Source organism: Spea bombifrons, chromosome 1 (genome assembly GCF_027358695.1).
Source record: "Spea bombifrons isolate aSpeBom1 chromosome 1, aSpeBom1.2.pri, whole genome shotgun sequence".
Classification (NCBI taxonomy): Eukaryota; Metazoa; Chordata; class Amphibia; order Anura; family Pelobatidae; genus Spea; species Spea bombifrons.
The window spans coordinates 104,535,424-104,553,497 of NC_071087.1; the positions used below are offsets into that span (position 1 = coordinate 104,535,424).

Below are 18,074 nucleotides of genomic sequence, written 5' to 3' on the forward strand. Positions count from 1 at the left end.
CAGCGTCTCTGTGCCTCATCGGAGGGCAGGATATCCCCGCAGGGGTTACGTCAGCAGTGATGCGATCGGGCACTTTCAACTGTAACAGCTTACCGGCTTTCATGCCGGAATCTGTTACGGGAGATCGAGCAGCAGAAAGCCGGCGATGCAGGCTTCTGCTGCCAGGGGGGAGTCCAGGCTGTCAAACGACAGCCTGGTCTCCCGTGCAGCGGCAGGGATGACGTACCGGGACGTCCATAGGGGTTTCTTTGTGGGCGTTTTTTGGACGTCCCGGTACGTCTATAGGGGAATGAAGGGGTCAATGCAAACTTACGCACGTTATGTTGGCGGCTGCTAGGAAAACAATTCTCCTCCAGTGGATTCTCTCAGAACCCTCATCTCTAGCACTGTTTAAAGCTAATTTATATTACCTTCTTAGCATGGACTGTTAGATACTTCATTGGTACTTCACTTGATGAAGAAAAAATCTCAGAGACTCTTTGAGGTGTAGAAAACTTTTATTGCAACTCTTGATGTTGATATACAAACTAAAATTAGATGCACATTTGATTTGATATTGGACAAATATTGATGGGCAAACCTCCAATGACTTTACCTGGAAGTTCCTGATGTCGGAGACATGGACGACTATTGGGCCTATAGTCATGGGCGTAGGAACCCCTAAAAATCTGGGGGTAGCATTTTTCCCCATCAGATACCCACTTCTTCTCCCCATCACCTTTTTTGCAAACAAGTACAATAATATATTGAAACACTGGTAAAAAATTATGTATGGTTACAGGTTAGGAAGGTGGCGGATTCAGTAAATCTTCATGAGATGTTTTTTAAACTATTACACAGGTGGTACTTGGTTCCCTCCCGCTTAAATATATTTTACAATCTGACCTCCAGCTTATGCTTGAGATGCGGTTGCGAGGAGGGAACACAACTTCACATTTAGAGAACATGCAGTAAATTAGCGAAGATTAAACTTGAAACTATTAAACTTCTCTCTTATATACCGTATTTATCGGCGTATAACACACACTGGCGTATAACACGCACCCCCATTTTTGAACAAAAAAACTGAACAAAAAAAACTTCATCAGAATCACTGCTATCTGGGAAACCACACACACACACACACACACACACAGTAAGACACACACACAGTAAGACACACTCACACTCAGACACACACACCCTAACCCCCCTTCTCAGGATCTCCCCTCTCTCTCCCTAACCCCATCCCGGTCACTTACCTTCAACTCCTGTGTTGGAAGCGTGAGGCGTTTGTCTCGGGTGCCGGCGCTTCACTGCTGAGCGCCGGCACCCGAGACAAACGCCTCACGCTTCCAACACAGGAGTTGAAGCGCTGAGGCAGGCTGAGGCTGAGGCAGGCGGCGGCGGCGGCGGCGGCGGCTGCTGCTGCTGCTGCTGAGGCAGGCGGCAGGCGGCGGCGGCTGAGGCAGGCGGCGGCGGCTGAGGCAGGCGGCGGCGGCTGAGGCGGCTGAGGCAGGCAGCAGGCGGCTGAGGCAGGCGGCGGCGGCGGCCGCCAGCAGAGGAGTCCTGGATTTCTGTCAGTCAGGGGGGCCCGAGAGTTGCCGAGCGGTCGTCTTCAGCAACCGCTCGGCACCCCTTGGGCCCCCCCTGACTGGCAGAACTCCAGGGCCCGGTCGCAGTTGCGACCCCGGTAGTTCCGCCACTGGCTCTAGGATTTATCGGCGTATAACACGCAGGTAGGGTTTCAGCTTAATATTTTAGTTAAAAAAGTGTGTGTTATACGCCGATAAATACGGTATTTAAATCTAATGTTTCTCTTCACTCATATACCTGGCTCTTCCATCTGGACTTACCTTCCTCATGTATATCGCGCAAACTCTTAGCAGTCAACATTCTACTTGCTATAAAAATGTGTTTGGCCAGATCTTGGCGAAGTATGGCTGCTCCTACTTGGACCAAGATCACTAATCAAATTATCATTTGACCTTTTACAGGTTTAACCTAATCCTTGGGTTTCTATCTTTAGTTTTCTTTTTTACACCTAACCGGTGAAATTTGAGATAATACCACATTGGGACTTGTCTTTGTGATCTTCCCATAACTACAGATTGTAGATTTCTGGGTCCTCCTTCGCCGCTGTTGTTGACTATATGCGCCCTGTATTGTCTGTTGGTGTGTGTATGTACATAGACTCAGGCAGTGTCTCTCACACAGAGACTCAGGCAGTCTCTCTCACACAGAGACTCAGGCAGTCTCTCTCACACAGAGACTCAGGCAGTCTAACGCACACAGACTCGGGCAGTCTCTCACACAAGCACACAGACTCGGGCACTCTTTCGCACACGCACACAGACTCGGCAAGTCTCTCACACGCACACAGAGACTCAGGCAGTCTCTCTCACATACACACACAGAGACTCAGGCAGTCTCTCACACACAGAGACTCAGGCAGTCTCTCTCGCACACAGAGACTCGGGCAGTGTTTCACACGCACACAGACTCGGCCAGTCTCTCACACACGCACACAGAGACTCAGGCAGTCTTTCTCACAGACGCACACAGAGACTCAGGCAGTCTCTCACACACGCACACAGAGACTCTTCGATCTAGCCTTACCGGCATACAATCTGACATCCGCCATATTGGCGAGCGCGTGGCGGCACTCAAAGAAGAACAGCCTCGTGTGTATGAAACTGTCGATTCTCTAACCTCGCATCTAAGGGAGCAATCGGACATGATTCGTTATCTGTCTCGCAAAATAGATCTTGCCGGAACAACCTCCGAGTACGTGGGCTGCCCGAATCGATACCGCACAAGGATTTACCCACTACCCTCCAGGCTCTCTTCAACACGATCCTGAACAGGGACGAGTCAGTTCCTATCTGCTTCAATAGGGCTCACAGGGCTCTTCGACAGAAGCCACCGGACTCCCTCCCTCCACGTGGTCTGTTGTCTCCGTGACTACCCCCTGAAGGAGGACATTGTGACCTTCGTGGGCGGTGAGTCGCGCTGGCCAGCTGACTCAATTCTATTTCGGATCAACGGGGATGGCTTCTTAAAATGCCAACCCTTTTGATTCAAAATAGAAGTGAGTCAGCCAGCGCCGCTCAATAACTTTCGTGGGCGGCACCAGCGCTGCTCAATGACCTTTGTGGGGGGTGCCAGCCCCGTTCAGTGAGGAGTGTGGGTGGAGCCGCCAGCAGCAGCAGGGTTGTCTGCATTGCACAGATGTTTGGAAGCGGGAATCCAACAGAGTGCACATCGGGGTCTTCAGTCAGGTAAGTTGAAGTAACTGGGGGCATGCTTGGCAGTGGGAGGCTGGGACAAAGATGGCTATGGGAGACTGGGGGCAAATGCAAACTCTGTCCCCAATTTCCTATAGGCATCCGCTGCTGCCGGAAAGGAGGATCCAAGTCCCCTAAAGCGCCGTGGGGGATCTGGATCCTAAACCCAATTATAGGCTGCACAACCACTTTAAGTGGGGGGGAAAGTAGGGGGGAAATTAAGAAACGGTTCGCACAAACTGATCATTTTTTAAGAAACAGTTTGCGCGAACTGGCTGAATCCCACCACTGACTACAGCCCATTAAGGCCTCAACCCGATGTCGCATCTTATATCTGAATGTTTTTGTATTTATTCTTCTGGGCTATATGAGCGCCCAATACCCTAGGTTGGTAGAGGTCCCGACATGAAGCCCATATTATAAATTAAGATTTTGGTCTTATTTTATGGATGTTAAGAAGATCATCGCTGTTGGATTTATTTATAATTGTATGTATTTATTATATTTATGTATGTTTATAAATGTAAAATGTACGTTTCATACATTAAATATAGGGAAAAAAAAAGCTAATCTTTGTAACAAATTTTTTTTTAATATTGAAAAATTGGACCCTAGGCAAGCATTTTCTTTGGGCCCCCCTCCACACATCCTAGCATCCTTGCATCCTTGCATCCTTGCATGCAATCACTCCTTCTGCTCCAACACCAAAAAAAATATTTGCCACACTAACTGCAAATTAGGGGTTGACTGTGAGAGCTAGTGCAGTCTTCCCTCCTTCTGACTCTAAGGCTAGGTTTCCACTTGGGTTTTTGTCCGGCGTTTTTTTCTTGATGAAAAACGCCAGGAAAACTGCCAAGAAAACTGCCGCTGCATTTACCTGCGTTTTGGTGTTTTTTCTGCAGTTTTTTCTGGCGTTTTAGCCTTTCTGTGGAAATTGCTTTTTTTGACCTTAGGCAGTTTTTCCAGCCTTTACAAGTTAGAAGTTTTACCCAGCTAAAAGGGATTAGGATAAATGGCAAGTATCTGCCCTCTCCTGATGTCATTTACTTGGTAGACCCTTTTGTCTCTTTTCTGTGGTTTGTAAGGCATGCTTTATTCCGAATGTCTGCTCCTCTGGGAAGATTGGCCCCAAATGATGGTGCAAATTGTTTGCTGTTGCTTTTGGCACGCAGGATCCAGTCGCGTATGTTTGTTTGTAATGGCATGTTTGTTCCAAATGGTGTAAAATTCAATATGAACCAGTCCAGGACTTTGTTTTGTGTGAAACTGTTTGTTTTCAGCCTATTTCTCGTAGGACACACAGATACTGGGTCCATCCTCTGCATTGTAACTGTGGAAAAACGCCATAAAAAACGCCAAGGCAATAAACCCACATGGCTTTTTCATGGCGTTTTTTCTCTCCCATAGACTTCTATTGGAGGAAAAACGCCAAGATTTCTTGCAAAAAACGCCAGAGTGTCAACATGCTGCGATTTTGAAAAACTGCCACAGAGCCCAAAAAAGCAGAAAAACGCCAGAGGACTGAAAAAACGCCAAACAGAAAAACGCCAACAGCTAACATCTGGCTGCAGCCGTTTTTCACAAAAAAACGCCAGGTGGCGCTATTGGCGTTTTTATAGGCGTTTTTAGCAAAAAAAAACCAAGTGGAAATCTAGCCTTAGGCTAGGTTTCCACTTGGGTTTTTTTTTCCGGCGTTTTTTTCTTGATGAAAAAACGCCAGGAAAACTGCCAAGAAAACTGCCACTGCATTTACCAGCCTATTTCTAGTAGGACACACAGATACTGGGTCCATCCTCTGCATTGTAACTGTGGAAAAAACGCCATAAAAAACGCCAAGGCAATAAACCCACATGGCTTTTTCATGGCGTTTTTTCTCTCCCATAGACTTCTATTGGAGAAAAAACGCCAAGATTTCTTGCAAAAAACGCCAGAGTGTCAACATGCGATTTTGAAAAACTGCCACAGAGCCCAAAAAAGCAGAAAAACGCCAAAGAGGACTGAAAAAACGCCAAACAGAAAAACGCCAAGTGGTAATGGCATTTTGCGATTTCCTATTGAAGAACAGCTAACATCTGGCTGCAGCCGTTTTTCACTAAAAAAACGCCAGGTGGCGCTATTGGCGTTTTTATGGGCGTTTTCAGCAAAAAAAAAACCAAGTGGAAATCTAGCCTTACCGTGACTTTGAGAGATCCTCTCCCCCATAATCATCCCCAGAGTCCCTTTGTCCCCTCATTTACTAAGCCACACCTCTCTTTTCCTTCCTCTCTGTAGTTCAGGTATAGATCAAATAAACAGCACATGTAAACAGCACTTGTAAACAGCAAAGGTATATGTTCTTATTTGGTTAATGTTGATTGTTTGAGAGATGGAAAAAAAGAAAAGTGGAGGTTGTATTATTCACTGTTTCTTCCAGGTGGAGACTGTTGATCCTTTTTTTCCATGTTATTCATTATTTTAGTCTGTTGAAGGAAAAGTATGACTGATTATATCAAATGTACTTCATATTCTCAATAAACAGTTTTTCAAAAATAAATGGTTTGATGGGGTAAATTACATTGGCTGGCTTCAAATATGTCTGAAATAGCACTTGGGGCAGAATAACCAGATTTGGACAAAAGAAAAAAGGTTATTTGAAAGAGCAAAATGCAACTTGGACTTATTGCCTTATAACGTGCAGAAAAAAAGCAAAACATTTTTTTTATTTTTGTTATAGGAAATTAGATATCATAAAAAAAGCTTTTTTTGTTCTGGTGAAAAAAACAATATATAAATTGCGTGGGTACACTAAATGGGAGAGGAGAAAATTGCAGCTAAACACAAGCAATGCAAAAGTGTGTTTAACATATTTTAACTCTGTTTTAAGCCTGGTTCTTAAGGTGTTATTATGTAGTTGGCCCCCCTTTGCAGCTATAACAGCTTCCACTCTTCTGGGAAGGCTTTTCACAAGATTTTGGAGTGCTTCTGTAGGAATTTTTGGATTTGAATTTGAGTTTAGTGTGGAAGAACTTGACTGGTCCGCACTGAGCTCTGACCTCAACCCCATCAACACCTTTGGGATGAACTGAAAGGGAGATTGCAAGCCAGGTCTTCTGGAACTGTTTTGCGTACCTGAACAATGTACTGTAATGCTTAATATCTATGCAGTGTTCTGTTCTATTCTACAGATGCAATAAAATACAAATTAAAAAAAAAATAGCAAAAATACTGAGGTAGGCTGTTGCATTTAAACAATGCTCAATTGGTACTAAGGGGCCCAAAGTGTGCCAAGAAAACGTCCCCCACACCATTACACAACCACCATTGATACAAGGCAGGATGGATCCATGCTTTCATGTTGTTTTACTCCAAAGTCTGACCCTGCCATCTGAATGCCGCAGCTGGAATGGAGACTCATCAAACCAGGCAACGTTCTTCCAGTCTTCCATTGTCCAATTTTGGTGTGCCTGTGCGAAGTGTAGCCTCAGTTTCTGTGGTCTTCTGCTACTGTATCCCATCTGCTTCAAGGTTCGACGTGTTGTGCATTCACAGATGGTATTCTGCATACCTTGGTTATAACGAGTGGTTATTTGAGTGACTGTTGACTTTCTGTCATCTTGAACCAGTCTGCCCCTTCTCCTCTGACCTATGACATCAACAAGGCATTGTTGTCCACACAACTCCCGCTCACTGGATATTTTCTCTTTTTCGGACCATTCTCTTTAAACCTTAGAGATGGTTGTGCATGAAAATCCCAGCAGCTCAGCAGTTTCTGAAATACTCAGACCAGCCCATCTGGCACCAACAACCATGCCACGTTCAAAGTCACTTAAATCCCCTTTCTAGTGCCTAGTGAGTGTATTATAAATTGGGCATGGGACTCATCATCACTGCTGCAATACAACCCAGCCATGACAGTTCAAACCCCCGCACTCACCTCTTTCCAAATCCTCTGTATGGATATTTCCCCACAAGTGAGCCATCCTAATTTCTACATACGGCAAGGAATCCAAGCACCATTCAAATGGAAAATTTTCATCTTATCTATTTCCTTGGGACAGAGGCCTATAGACAGAACTTGCGATTTGCTCATGTTAACTTTGTGGTAGGACACCTTGCTATATTCGTCCAGTTCTAGCTGTAAAGCAGGCAAAGAGATATGGGGGTCATTAATAGTCATTAATATATCATCAGCAAACAAGATCAGCTTCTGGGACTCTCCCCCTACCACCGCGATGTCAGGATTGGGTTTGGAGCATAAGAACAGAGGATAGTCCAAAACAATGTCAGGAACTGTCCTATAGGTTAGGGTCAGGCGGCGATCAGAGAAAGCGGTAATCCAAGCTAGGGTCAGGAAACAGACAAACGAGGCAGTCCAATAGGAAAACCAAAGGTCAAGTAGCAGAGAATCCAATATAGAGTCTGTAGCAAGGCAAGCAGAGAAGAGAATCTGGAGTCCAAGGACATACAAGAACCGACGTTCTGGAACACTGGTGTAAAGCAGCTACAGTCTGAGGGTTTTTCTTCTTTTATATATATATAGTACTGCGGGTATCTACTCCTCCAATGTGCTGAACAAGCGCCTCACTGGATTGGTTACCAGAGAGGAGTGATTCTGTGGGTGAACATCATTGGTGGATAGCTGATGGTGGAGGCAGGCTTTACGTTACTTCCACAGGTGTACAACATTATGCTGAGGTCTGGGCAACACCTGGAAGTCTTGTAACTTTGGGCCGTGCTTTTGGCCTACCCTGCTACTGCGATCACAATCACGGGTAGACGACAATACTACGGTCCGGGGCTTCCGCCTATTCCACAGAGCTTTTGGAAGGCCTGCAGCGATGGAGGTCAGCTGGGGAGACCAGGTAAGGGTGAGAGGGACATGACACATGAATCCAGTAATAGCTATTTTATTCCTAATCTTAACTGCCAGGGGTTCCAACGACAAGAAAAAGAATGGGGAGAGAGGGCAACATTGCCTTGTCCCATTTGAGATATGAAATGACTGTGACTGAAACCCCATAACATTGAACACCGCAGAGTGATGCGCGCAGACCTCCACTGGCTGCCCCGCTAGAAACTAAGGAATCACAGGGAGAAGTCTAGGGATGCACTGGTAATCCAGGGGGAGGGTAAGAGAGGCATATGGGGGGGTTTAAGGGCTTTTTTGGGGACGGAGTAGCATATAGGGGTTATAAGGCATATCTGGGGGCAGAGGGGCATATATGGGGTTAAAAGGCATATCTGACAGCAGAGTGGCATATAGGGGTACAAGGCATTTCTGGGGGGAGAGTGGCATAAAAGGGGGTTTGAGGCATTTCTGGGGAGCCGGTGTGCATAACCAGGGGGCAGGTTTTTGGGGGGTCGTCATAATCGAGCTAATATGTATTAGTCTGTGTGAGATGAAAAGAAGAGGTAATGGAAAGGAACTTTGCAGTCAGGGGGACAATATATAACAGCAATGCATAAAGAGATGAAATAGCCATGCAGCATGAACCTCAAATATGGAGAGTGATGGAACAGAGGGTATTGGTTGAAAAGTGTAAGTTGGGGGGGTGGGTAGGAAGCCTACAGTATCACCCATTCTGTCATCAGGTCTGGGAGCATGAAGTGGCGTCCACCATAGGAGAGAGCAGGGGAGAGAATTTTAAATGAGGTTAGCCAGGTTTCAGTTGCAGCGAGAAACTGCAGGGAACTAGAGGTCAAGTGGTCATGTATGGCTGTTAGTTTGCTCCCTGGAATGCATGTTTTGTGTGTAACAAAGATAAAGAGGGCAGGATTTGCAGATTAGATTGAGGTTTCTGAAACATGGGGTCCCAGAGGAAAGGAGCAATATAGAAGGCCTGGGATTTGAAGACATTTTCTCAGGTGGTAAGAGTAGAACAGGGATTGAAAGAAGAATAGGCCAAAAAAAATTGTAGGGGCATGGGGGGGGTCAAAGGTGAAAAGTGCCTGGCATGGGAGAAGAAAGTAATGAGGAATACAGATATTTACCTTACGTAACATCCTTGTCCTCTGCCTCTTGATTTGCGTGTCTGCCAGTAGGAGACCCGTGCGTCAACCTGCAGAGATCATTTTTTTGCCCCTGTAGCTGCATTGGCAGCTGGACGTATAATTAGATGGCCGGCCTTATGAACACCCCCCCATGGGAGATGGCCCACTGGGAGTTCTCGCGGTATTCTGTTAAGGCAGTCCAACCCTGTTTATAGGAGTTATACATTAACAGTTGCTTTCAACAAATTGGCTCCTAATGATAAAATCTGCATGAAGTTTTATGGAATATGCCACATCATTAAAGAGTTGCCAATCCCCAATTTAAAGATTGAGAAGTCACACAATTTAGAAAAAGGGGACTTTAATAGAATATTGCTTTTGAATATCAGTTTTCTCAATAGCTTCCTCACAAATAAGGGGATATTGTACACCAAAACCACGATTTCAACTTTGAAATAATGTATTCCTTGTGAAAATGGACACAGGTCATTTTCCTAGTGTGTATCAAAATGCTTGAGTGGTTGCAGTGAGCGACAACACATTAAAACAAAGAATGATTTGTAATTACAACTAAACAAAGCAAACCACATAAACAAGTATTAAATTAGGTTTTTTAAATCACTTAGCTCCGGTGACATAACAGCAGATTCTTAACAGCCGTGAATAACTGCGCTTACAACTCAATATCACCTAGGAGTATGAGTATAATTATAGGTGTGAACCTCTGTAATTATGTGGTTTAGGACCCTTACTATAGGATTCTTCTAAATATTTATATTCATTTTTTTGTGTTTGACACTTAGGTTTCTCCCCCTTCCAAAATCGAAAAAGCCCTACAATTAAGTAAAAAAAAAAAATAAAAAATCACTGCTCCCAAAACTGTATTAAAAATATGTAATATAGGGTAATATGTAAAGGATGGATGCAACACACCGACAAAAAAGTAATCAATGATGTTTAACATAAAGTGGGTCATTGTTCAGCTGTAACATCTACAATATAGAAGCAATTTTAAGCAAAATTGCAACAAATGTTTTTTTTTAATCTATCGTCACTAATATCAAATACCGTATTTGCTCGATTATAAGACGATCCCCCAAAATCTGAATATTAATTTATGAAAAAAAAGAAAAAGCCTGAATATAAGACGACCCTATAGGAAAAAAGTTTTACTGGTAAATGTCAATTCATGTAAACTATGTGAACAATTTTTTTTTAATAAAAGTTATGATTGAAAAAAATATTTTGTTTTTATATCCTTTTTTTTTTTCAACCTGCCCCCCCCAGTTATGCACATCTGTCCCCTGGCTTGCCACTCTGCCCCAGAAATGCCTTATACCCCCTATATGCCACTGTGCCCCATGATATGCCTTTTGACCCCCTATGTGCCACTCTGCCTCCAGGGGTTAAAAGGCATATTATGGGGCAGAGTAGCATATAGGGAGGTATAAGGCATTTCAGGAGGCAGAGTGGCATTACGGGGGTTAAAAGGCATTTCACAGAGCACTCTGCCTCCAGAAATGCCTTATGCCCCTTGTTTAACCCTTCCGTCCCCCTCCCTCCTCCAAGCTTACCGGTGCTTCTGAGTCCCCGGTGCTTAGTCTGGGCAGCGTGTAGAGCTCTACGCGATTCGCGTAGATAACTTCCGCTGCAACCGGGAGGAGGTCCGGTTAGCAGCGGGGGTTGCGTCCATCGCGATCACAGGGAACTCTGATCTGACAGCCGGGGAAGGTCTGCGCAAATTGAGTAGCACTCTACACGCTGCCCGGACTAAGCACTAGGGATTCAGAAGTACCGGTAAGTTGGGGTGGGGGGGAGAGACAGGAGGCTCCAGGTCCCCTGCATCGCTACGGGGGATCTGGATCTTAGTCTCATAGTCAGACCTAGTTGAGGTCTGATTATAAGACGACCCCGATTATAAGACGAGGGGTATTTTTTTAAGAGCATTTGCTCTGGAAAAAACCTTGTCTTATAAAAGAGGAAATACGATAATTGTTTTAAAACAGGGCTCTACTTCTAAACAAAACAAGGTATAATTTATGCAGGTTCATCAAATCTCAAAAAAGTGGAACAGAGTTAAAAATGGTAAAAATTACATGCCACCCCCCCCAAAAAAAAAAGAAAACCCCTCTGGTCCATAGGTTATGAACCTCCCCGGGCCTAAAGGAAATGTTACATCTTAGAAATTATACTTTTCATTGCCCGATTTTATTAGTCTGTTTAATATTTGCTTTAAATCATCCCTTTAGTTTTAATTGTCGCCAAATATTTTAGGCTTTCAGTGTAAAACCCACAAGGCTTTTTTGTTCCATTTGATACCTTGTAGGATTTTACCAGATCCCCATTAGATATATATATATATATATACCCCCATCCAAGTGTTACGATTTATTCATCTATTCAGATTAATATTTTCCCTAGGTACATAAAACTAAATGCACTTGAATGAAACCAAACCCAAGCAATAAGTTGAAACATGTATTATCTTTGTGTATTGTCCCTAGAAGACTGCATATGATCATCTAGTAATAGCTTACAACCCCTAGTAAGGTTGTATCAGTTATTTGAGGGCAAAGCTGCAAATCCTGAGGTAGTAACAAGATGGCAGCTCAGACGGCACAAACTAAAAGAAATTATGTCACTACGTAAAGTGAAAGAAAAACAAGATAAATATGACCTAGATCATGAATAGGTTTTCTGTAAACTAGAGTAATCTTGCACCTGACAGTTCACCTTTAAAACTGTTACGTTTCTTAAACCAGCCCTCAACATATTGTTTTAGCAAAAACTACATTTAATAGCACCTTTGGGCAGTGGTTCCTTTTGCCAAGCTATATACTTCTATGAAGGATCTTTTCTGAACCAAAGAATGAAAGCGACAATAGGGATAATTCAATGTTTTTGCTGTACAGGTAACTTTATTTTACGTTCCCTTTCAATGTCTACAGGTCCTTTTGAACTTTTGTTACATACGGTTTGATTGGTCATATTTCAGACAGTGGGTAAACCTTAATTAGAAGCACAGGAACAACCAGATTTAAGATGGGTATTATTCATGCAAAAAAGGCTATGTAGACACACAAAGTATTTACATAAAATGGAGACTTCTTCCCACAAATAATTATAATAAAATCATGTATGTAAATACAGCAGCAGGTCATAAATTGTTTAAACAATTTTACAAAAAAGTTTCCATAAATAATAAATATAGCTTACCCATCAAAAATATATTTCTACTTTGGATGTGAGCAAACAAGAGAATTTCATGTGCACCATATATATTTGAGAGTTTTCTGCAATTAAAATTGTTTGGGGTAATTATATCCTTTAATTTTTTTTTGTTTTTATTATCTGCTGTTTTCTTTGTAAACACAAATAAATCATGGCTTTCTGTTAAAATGTTGAAATAAATTAAGAACAGGTACACATTGGAAGAACACTGCATTAAAACTCAATTTTTCTAAATTTTGGAATTACAAGGTCTAAAAAAAAAAATAAAAAAAAAAAATCCAAAACTTCAAAGTCCAAAATGTGTATCACTGCTGTCCCTATGAATCTAGATGGCTTCACTCGAGTAAACGTCATTAAAAAAAAAAATCTGTACAGACTCATACATGGACGGCCTAAAATTCAACAGCTTCTACTTTTAAGATTCCTGTTGTGCCTTCTTCTGGGTGGCTTTCCCCTGAGTCATGTATTTATTAGAAAGGCTACCTGTAATGAAAAGGAAGAAATCAATTTGTGCAACATACTGTTACCACAAGTATTTAAAATAACAGTTCTTTACACCAAATAAATAAGATGCTATTTTATATAACAGAGAATGCTCAAAGGATCTCACACATGGCTCTGCTCTTATTTATGCTTGCTGCATTGCTTGTTTTACTTGGTGTATGTTACTGTGGTATATTCCCCAGAATAGGTACTACCGTAAAATATGTTCATCACCACCAAAAGTATAATGCATAGGTTTTTATATTTTGGAGAGAGAAAATGCTCCATTATAAGTACATTATTTTTATATACGGCTGGACTGATGGGCAGTGAAGGAGTTTTTAATTTCACATGGAAGGGGTACGAGATAAACAACACAGAAAACTGTAAATATCAGTGAGCAAGGAGACTAAATATCATCTTTGGGATATTTGTACAGTGATCAGGGCTCTGCAGCAGGATCTGTAAAGTGTGGTCATTTTAATACCTTGAGTATACAGAACTTGGCAGCATTGGTACTCTAAAACAGTTGGCACCGGATTTCCCTATCCATGCAAAATAGAGAAGGATGTGCTAATGATTGTGACAACATTTCATATATATATATGCTTTCCATTAGTTGCTATGATTGTTGCTACACATTTAAATGACCAAGTAATATTGCCATTTTTACTGTATATTGGTTTAACCAAATTCCCCTTATCCGGGCTTAATATACCTGCACAACTTATACATTTTTTTCCAGACAAAAATAGGCCTTAAAAAACCTTGGAAACACGCAAAAAACAATAATTGTGAGTGCTAGTATATAAAAAAACCTATACTAAAAAAAATACATAAAGATTCCGTAGCATTGTTACAATCAGTGGGGTAATGGAATAACTCACAATAAAACTGCTACAAAAGAAGACCTTGCTCCTCTTGTGATCTTACAATCTAGAGAATGGTTGATGGGGGAGTGAAACAGTAGGAGAGGACTGCTTGGATAGGAATGACATGTTGATCATTCAAATGGCTTGATTATGATTAGGGCTGCAACAACTAATCGATAAAATTGATTAGTTGAATGGATTTGTTCAAATTTAAGATTAGTTTTTTTCAGAGCAAATGCTCTGAAAAATACCCCTCGTCTTATAATCGGACCTGAAATAGAGGTCAGACTATAAGACTAAGATCCAAATCCCCTGCAGCGCTGCAAGGGACCTGGATCCCCCTTTCTGGCAGCCGGTGAACATCTGTGTGACATGGACAGTCAGCCTCCACTGCTTCCCCGGACTTCCGCCGGGGCTTCTACAATGGAGCCGGCGTGACAAGACCTTCCGGCGAAGCACCGGTGAAAGTGGCGGACAGCAGCAGAGGTTGTCTACGCGCATCGTGCAGACATCCACCGGCTGCCCCCACTAGACACAAGGAAGTCTGGAGAACAGGGGCAAGTCTAGAGATGTAAGTTCGAGGGTAAGAGAGTGAGTACAATGACACGTTAATGTAAATTTTATGTTTTTTTATTCTGCTGTTTGTTTTTAACACACAGCTTGTTCATTAAATTATTTAAAATAAAGCGAAAAATTAGCATTTTGTTTTTTAGCCGATTAATAGAGAAAATAATTGGCCAACTAATCGATTATGGAAATAAGTCAGTTGCAGCCCTAATTATGATGGCTGAAGGTGTTAGGAAGAATGGTTGTATGCTTCCTAAAAAACGTGGGTTTTCAGAGAGCTTTTGAATGTTGTATACGAGGAAGAAAGTCTGACGGAACGGGGGAAGGCAATTCCACAGGAGGGGTGCAGAATGGGTGAAATCCTGAAAGCGGGAGTAGGCAAGAGGTAATTACAGCAGAAGAGAGCTGCAAGTCATGACAGGAACGAAGAGGGTGGTTAGGGGTGAAGAGTTGTTAAGGGCTCTGTAGTTCAGTGTCAATTTAATTATGAAGAGTATGGGGAGCCGATGAAGTGATTGTCATAGTGGAGCAGCAGATGAGGAACAGTGGCGGAAAAAGATGAATCTAGCTGCAATGCTTTGGAGTGGAGTGGTGAAAGGAGTAGGCCAGTTAGTATGGATTTGCAATAGTCCAGACGGGATATCACAAGTTGATTAATATGTTTCTTGTGTGAGGAACGGACAGATTTGGGAGATGTTTTTCAGGTGAAGGTGGCAGAATTTGGTGAGAGACTGGATGTGAGAGGTGAAGGAGAGAGTGAAGTGTGATACCAAGGCAGCAAACTTGGTCTGTTTGTTGGATAGTGGAGTTGTCAACCGTAAGAGATATGTCAGGAATTGTGGAGCAGATGGCTGGATTACCACAAGCTCAGTCTTGTAGATGTTGAACTTTAGATAATGGAATTTCAGCAATTACTGAAAGGCGAGTTAGCAGAAAAGGGTGAATGGTCAGGAGCAGAAAGATTTAACGTAAATTTATTTTCCCCCGACACCATGCATTCCTTAGGGTTTTCTTCGTTGCTCTTTCGGCCAGCATGAGAAACTGGGGGGGAAAAAAAAACGGAAGTAAACTTCCCCCCAAACCCTTCCTAACGGCATAAATTCCACCGGCAACAGAAACTCCCTAGAAGTAACAAGCCGGACAACAGAGTGCAGAATTAATTTATTAATTCTTTAATTAATTAATTAATTTATGAGGGAGGGAATCAAGTGCTGTCATGCTTGGTGTCAGGGAAAAAAAATTCAGGGTAGGAAATTTTGTCATCGCCACCCCCCCCCTTACTGCCTGCAGGATCTAGCGTCCAAAAGCAGCATTCTCAGAGGCCAGGATGTTTAGCGTGAAGGTGCATAGATACCACCAGGTGGTGGCACTACAAATCTAGCCAGGAGAAGCAGCCATAGCTTCCTCCCAAGAGGTGTCAACAGCCCTAGTAGAAACTAGCAGTAATGGAAAAACATAGGACAACTTAATAGTCTCTTTAAGCCACCGAGCGATGGATGTGTCGGGGGGGGGGGCATGGCACAGGGAGGCTGTAAGTGATGTACTTTGTATAGATCCAGAATAGGCCAAAAAGTGATCCTGGAATAAGCTCTTGTTCCTGTTAGTTGATAGCATCCTAAACTATTTTAAAGGGGTGTTCGCCGTCATACAGCCTATGGCAGACGTTGACATCGAGCCATTACAGCAACACCGTTTGGGTACAGAAAGCGAACGTAGATCTCTTTCTACACCCGTTTACAGCCATGGCGGTCCTGGCACGTCAATTGTCAAAGGGGTTCAATTATTTTAATGTCTCCTGTTGTAAGATAACTGCAGAAACCACTTTTATATAAATATACATTTTATACTTTGCATTTTAAATATTACCTGATTGAGGGCTGAAAATCAATTTTGTCTTCTTTTTGTCTTCTTCTGATGTTATTCCCTGCAATCTGGTTTTATGTTTTAGAGGACTTGAGGCAGATGGAGATCCACATAGCATCTCTGACTTGGGACTTCCTTCATGTATTCCACAAAAAAAAAAAAAAACCTTATACATAAATGTACAAAACTTTAACCTTACAAATACTGCACAGTTATATTTAAGATATACCGGCTATTGTAGCTTTAAGTATTCTACCTTAAAGTGGACAGTTCTAGTTTGATTGCAATGGAATCAGTGCTTTTTAGCAACATTTTTCACCATTTTGTTGTGGTTCCCATTGTCCTTATCACCACACTTGCTGAGCTCACAGAGGGAATGCCGGTAAAGGCATATGGCACTCAATAAACCATCCTTGATTTTTCAAGATTTTTTTTAGCAATATATATATATACAAAACATTCAAATATATCTAATGAAAATATGCACTCACTCCCTTGTTTGCACGAAATTAAAATGTACAGCAAGTTTACTGAATTTGTTGCAAAGATGCCTGAATTTTACCCAGCAGATACGTATAAGGGGGCCTGGTCTATCTACCTCCTAACTTTAACGCAATGCAAATTATTTTCCAATGGTTTCTGGTTCACAAATGACTTCTTTCCTCACCTGCTGAGCCCTTGTATTGGGGACAATCTTTCTTAATATGACCTTCCCTTCCACATATGAAACAGCGTTTCTCCCTCGCTTCTCGATCGTCTTGCCTCCTCCATTTTTCATAGCTGGATTTGGGCGTTTTGTCCTTGCAAGTTTCATATGCTGCTCTGACACCTTGCCGGATGCTCCTAGGGGTACTGGTTACATGCTTTCCATCCAAACCAGAGTTTTCATTTTCCGTATCCTCCATTCTTCTTTGTAGTCTTCTTTCTGGGTATCTTTGGTTCATAGCACCTTCACCATTTCGGCTTCTCATTCTGTATTAAAAAAAATAAGGATGAAAAACTTCCAGTGTATTTTCACAATTGACATACTACGCTATTTCCCTTCAGCATTAGACTCCAAACAAACATATCGTTTTACTATGCATAATTGCTTGGCTATACTGAGGTTATGGTACAGCCTATAGCTTCCAGTAACGTAAAACCGTCCACATACGCAGACCACTCTAAAGTTAGTTCAGTTATTACTACATGTGGAGAGAGACTGAGGGTACAAAAGAAAATCAGAACAAGCAAGATCTCACAGGCATCTTCTAACATTTACGACTTGAAGTATGACCTTACTATCCCTAAAAAATCTAGTTAGCGGATAACTGACACAGCCACACTGGTTACTGTACATTTGAAAAATTGCTTACTTTCTCCGTTTAGGGCATTCTTTCATAAAGTGTCCAATTTTACCACAAATTCGACAACATCTGTCATTGGGAGCAAGTTCACCTTCAGTCAATACTTCTGGATCAAAAAAGTATTCCTATGTAAAAATGGTAAGAAACATGGCTAATGATGGGGTTGATTCTATTTTCTGGTCTTATATTTTCACAAAGACCCTGTTTTTCTTTAAAACCATCTTTTTCAAAATTGGAAACGAAACCTCAATAGGTATAATCACATAAACCTTTGAAGTCTTTTTTTCAGTTTTTACAGCAACAACCTACCAGTGCTTTTTTGAACCTTAAAACATGTTTGAGGCAAAAATTAGAGTGATTTATAAAGCTTATGTTATGTACAGTAGGAGGAACAGCACCTCCAAGTCTACACTGACATGGTTCTGGTTTTCTAACAGTTTAAAATAACACTTTTTTAATGTGTTAATATTTCTGGT

The 18,074-nt window shown here is 42.2% G+C and overlaps 2 protein-coding genes across 2 annotated transcripts in view; both read right to left on the reverse strand.

The window, feature by feature from the left end:
• ISCA1 (iron-sulfur cluster assembly 1) overlaps positions 1-18,074 on the reverse strand; it is a 521,537-nt gene that overhangs the window by 15,355 nt on the left and 488,108 nt on the right. The gene's annotated exons all lie outside the window — the stretch shown is intronic.
• The window catches only part of TUT7 (terminal uridylyl transferase 7), a 29,292-nt gene continuing 23,345 nt past the window's right edge, over positions 12,128-18,074 (reverse strand). The window contains exons 25-28 of the mRNA XM_053467320.1: positions 17,608-17,723; positions 16,920-17,224; positions 16,256-16,387; positions 12,128-12,950 (exon numbers count right to left, since the gene is read on the reverse strand). Of these exons, the coding sequence (XP_053323295.1) occupies positions 12,883-12,950; positions 16,256-16,387; positions 16,920-17,224; positions 17,608-17,723 (621 nt within the window). The 3' untranslated portion in view covers positions 12,128-12,882. The remainder of the gene's footprint in view (positions 12,951-16,255; positions 16,388-16,919; positions 17,225-17,607; positions 17,724-18,074) is intronic.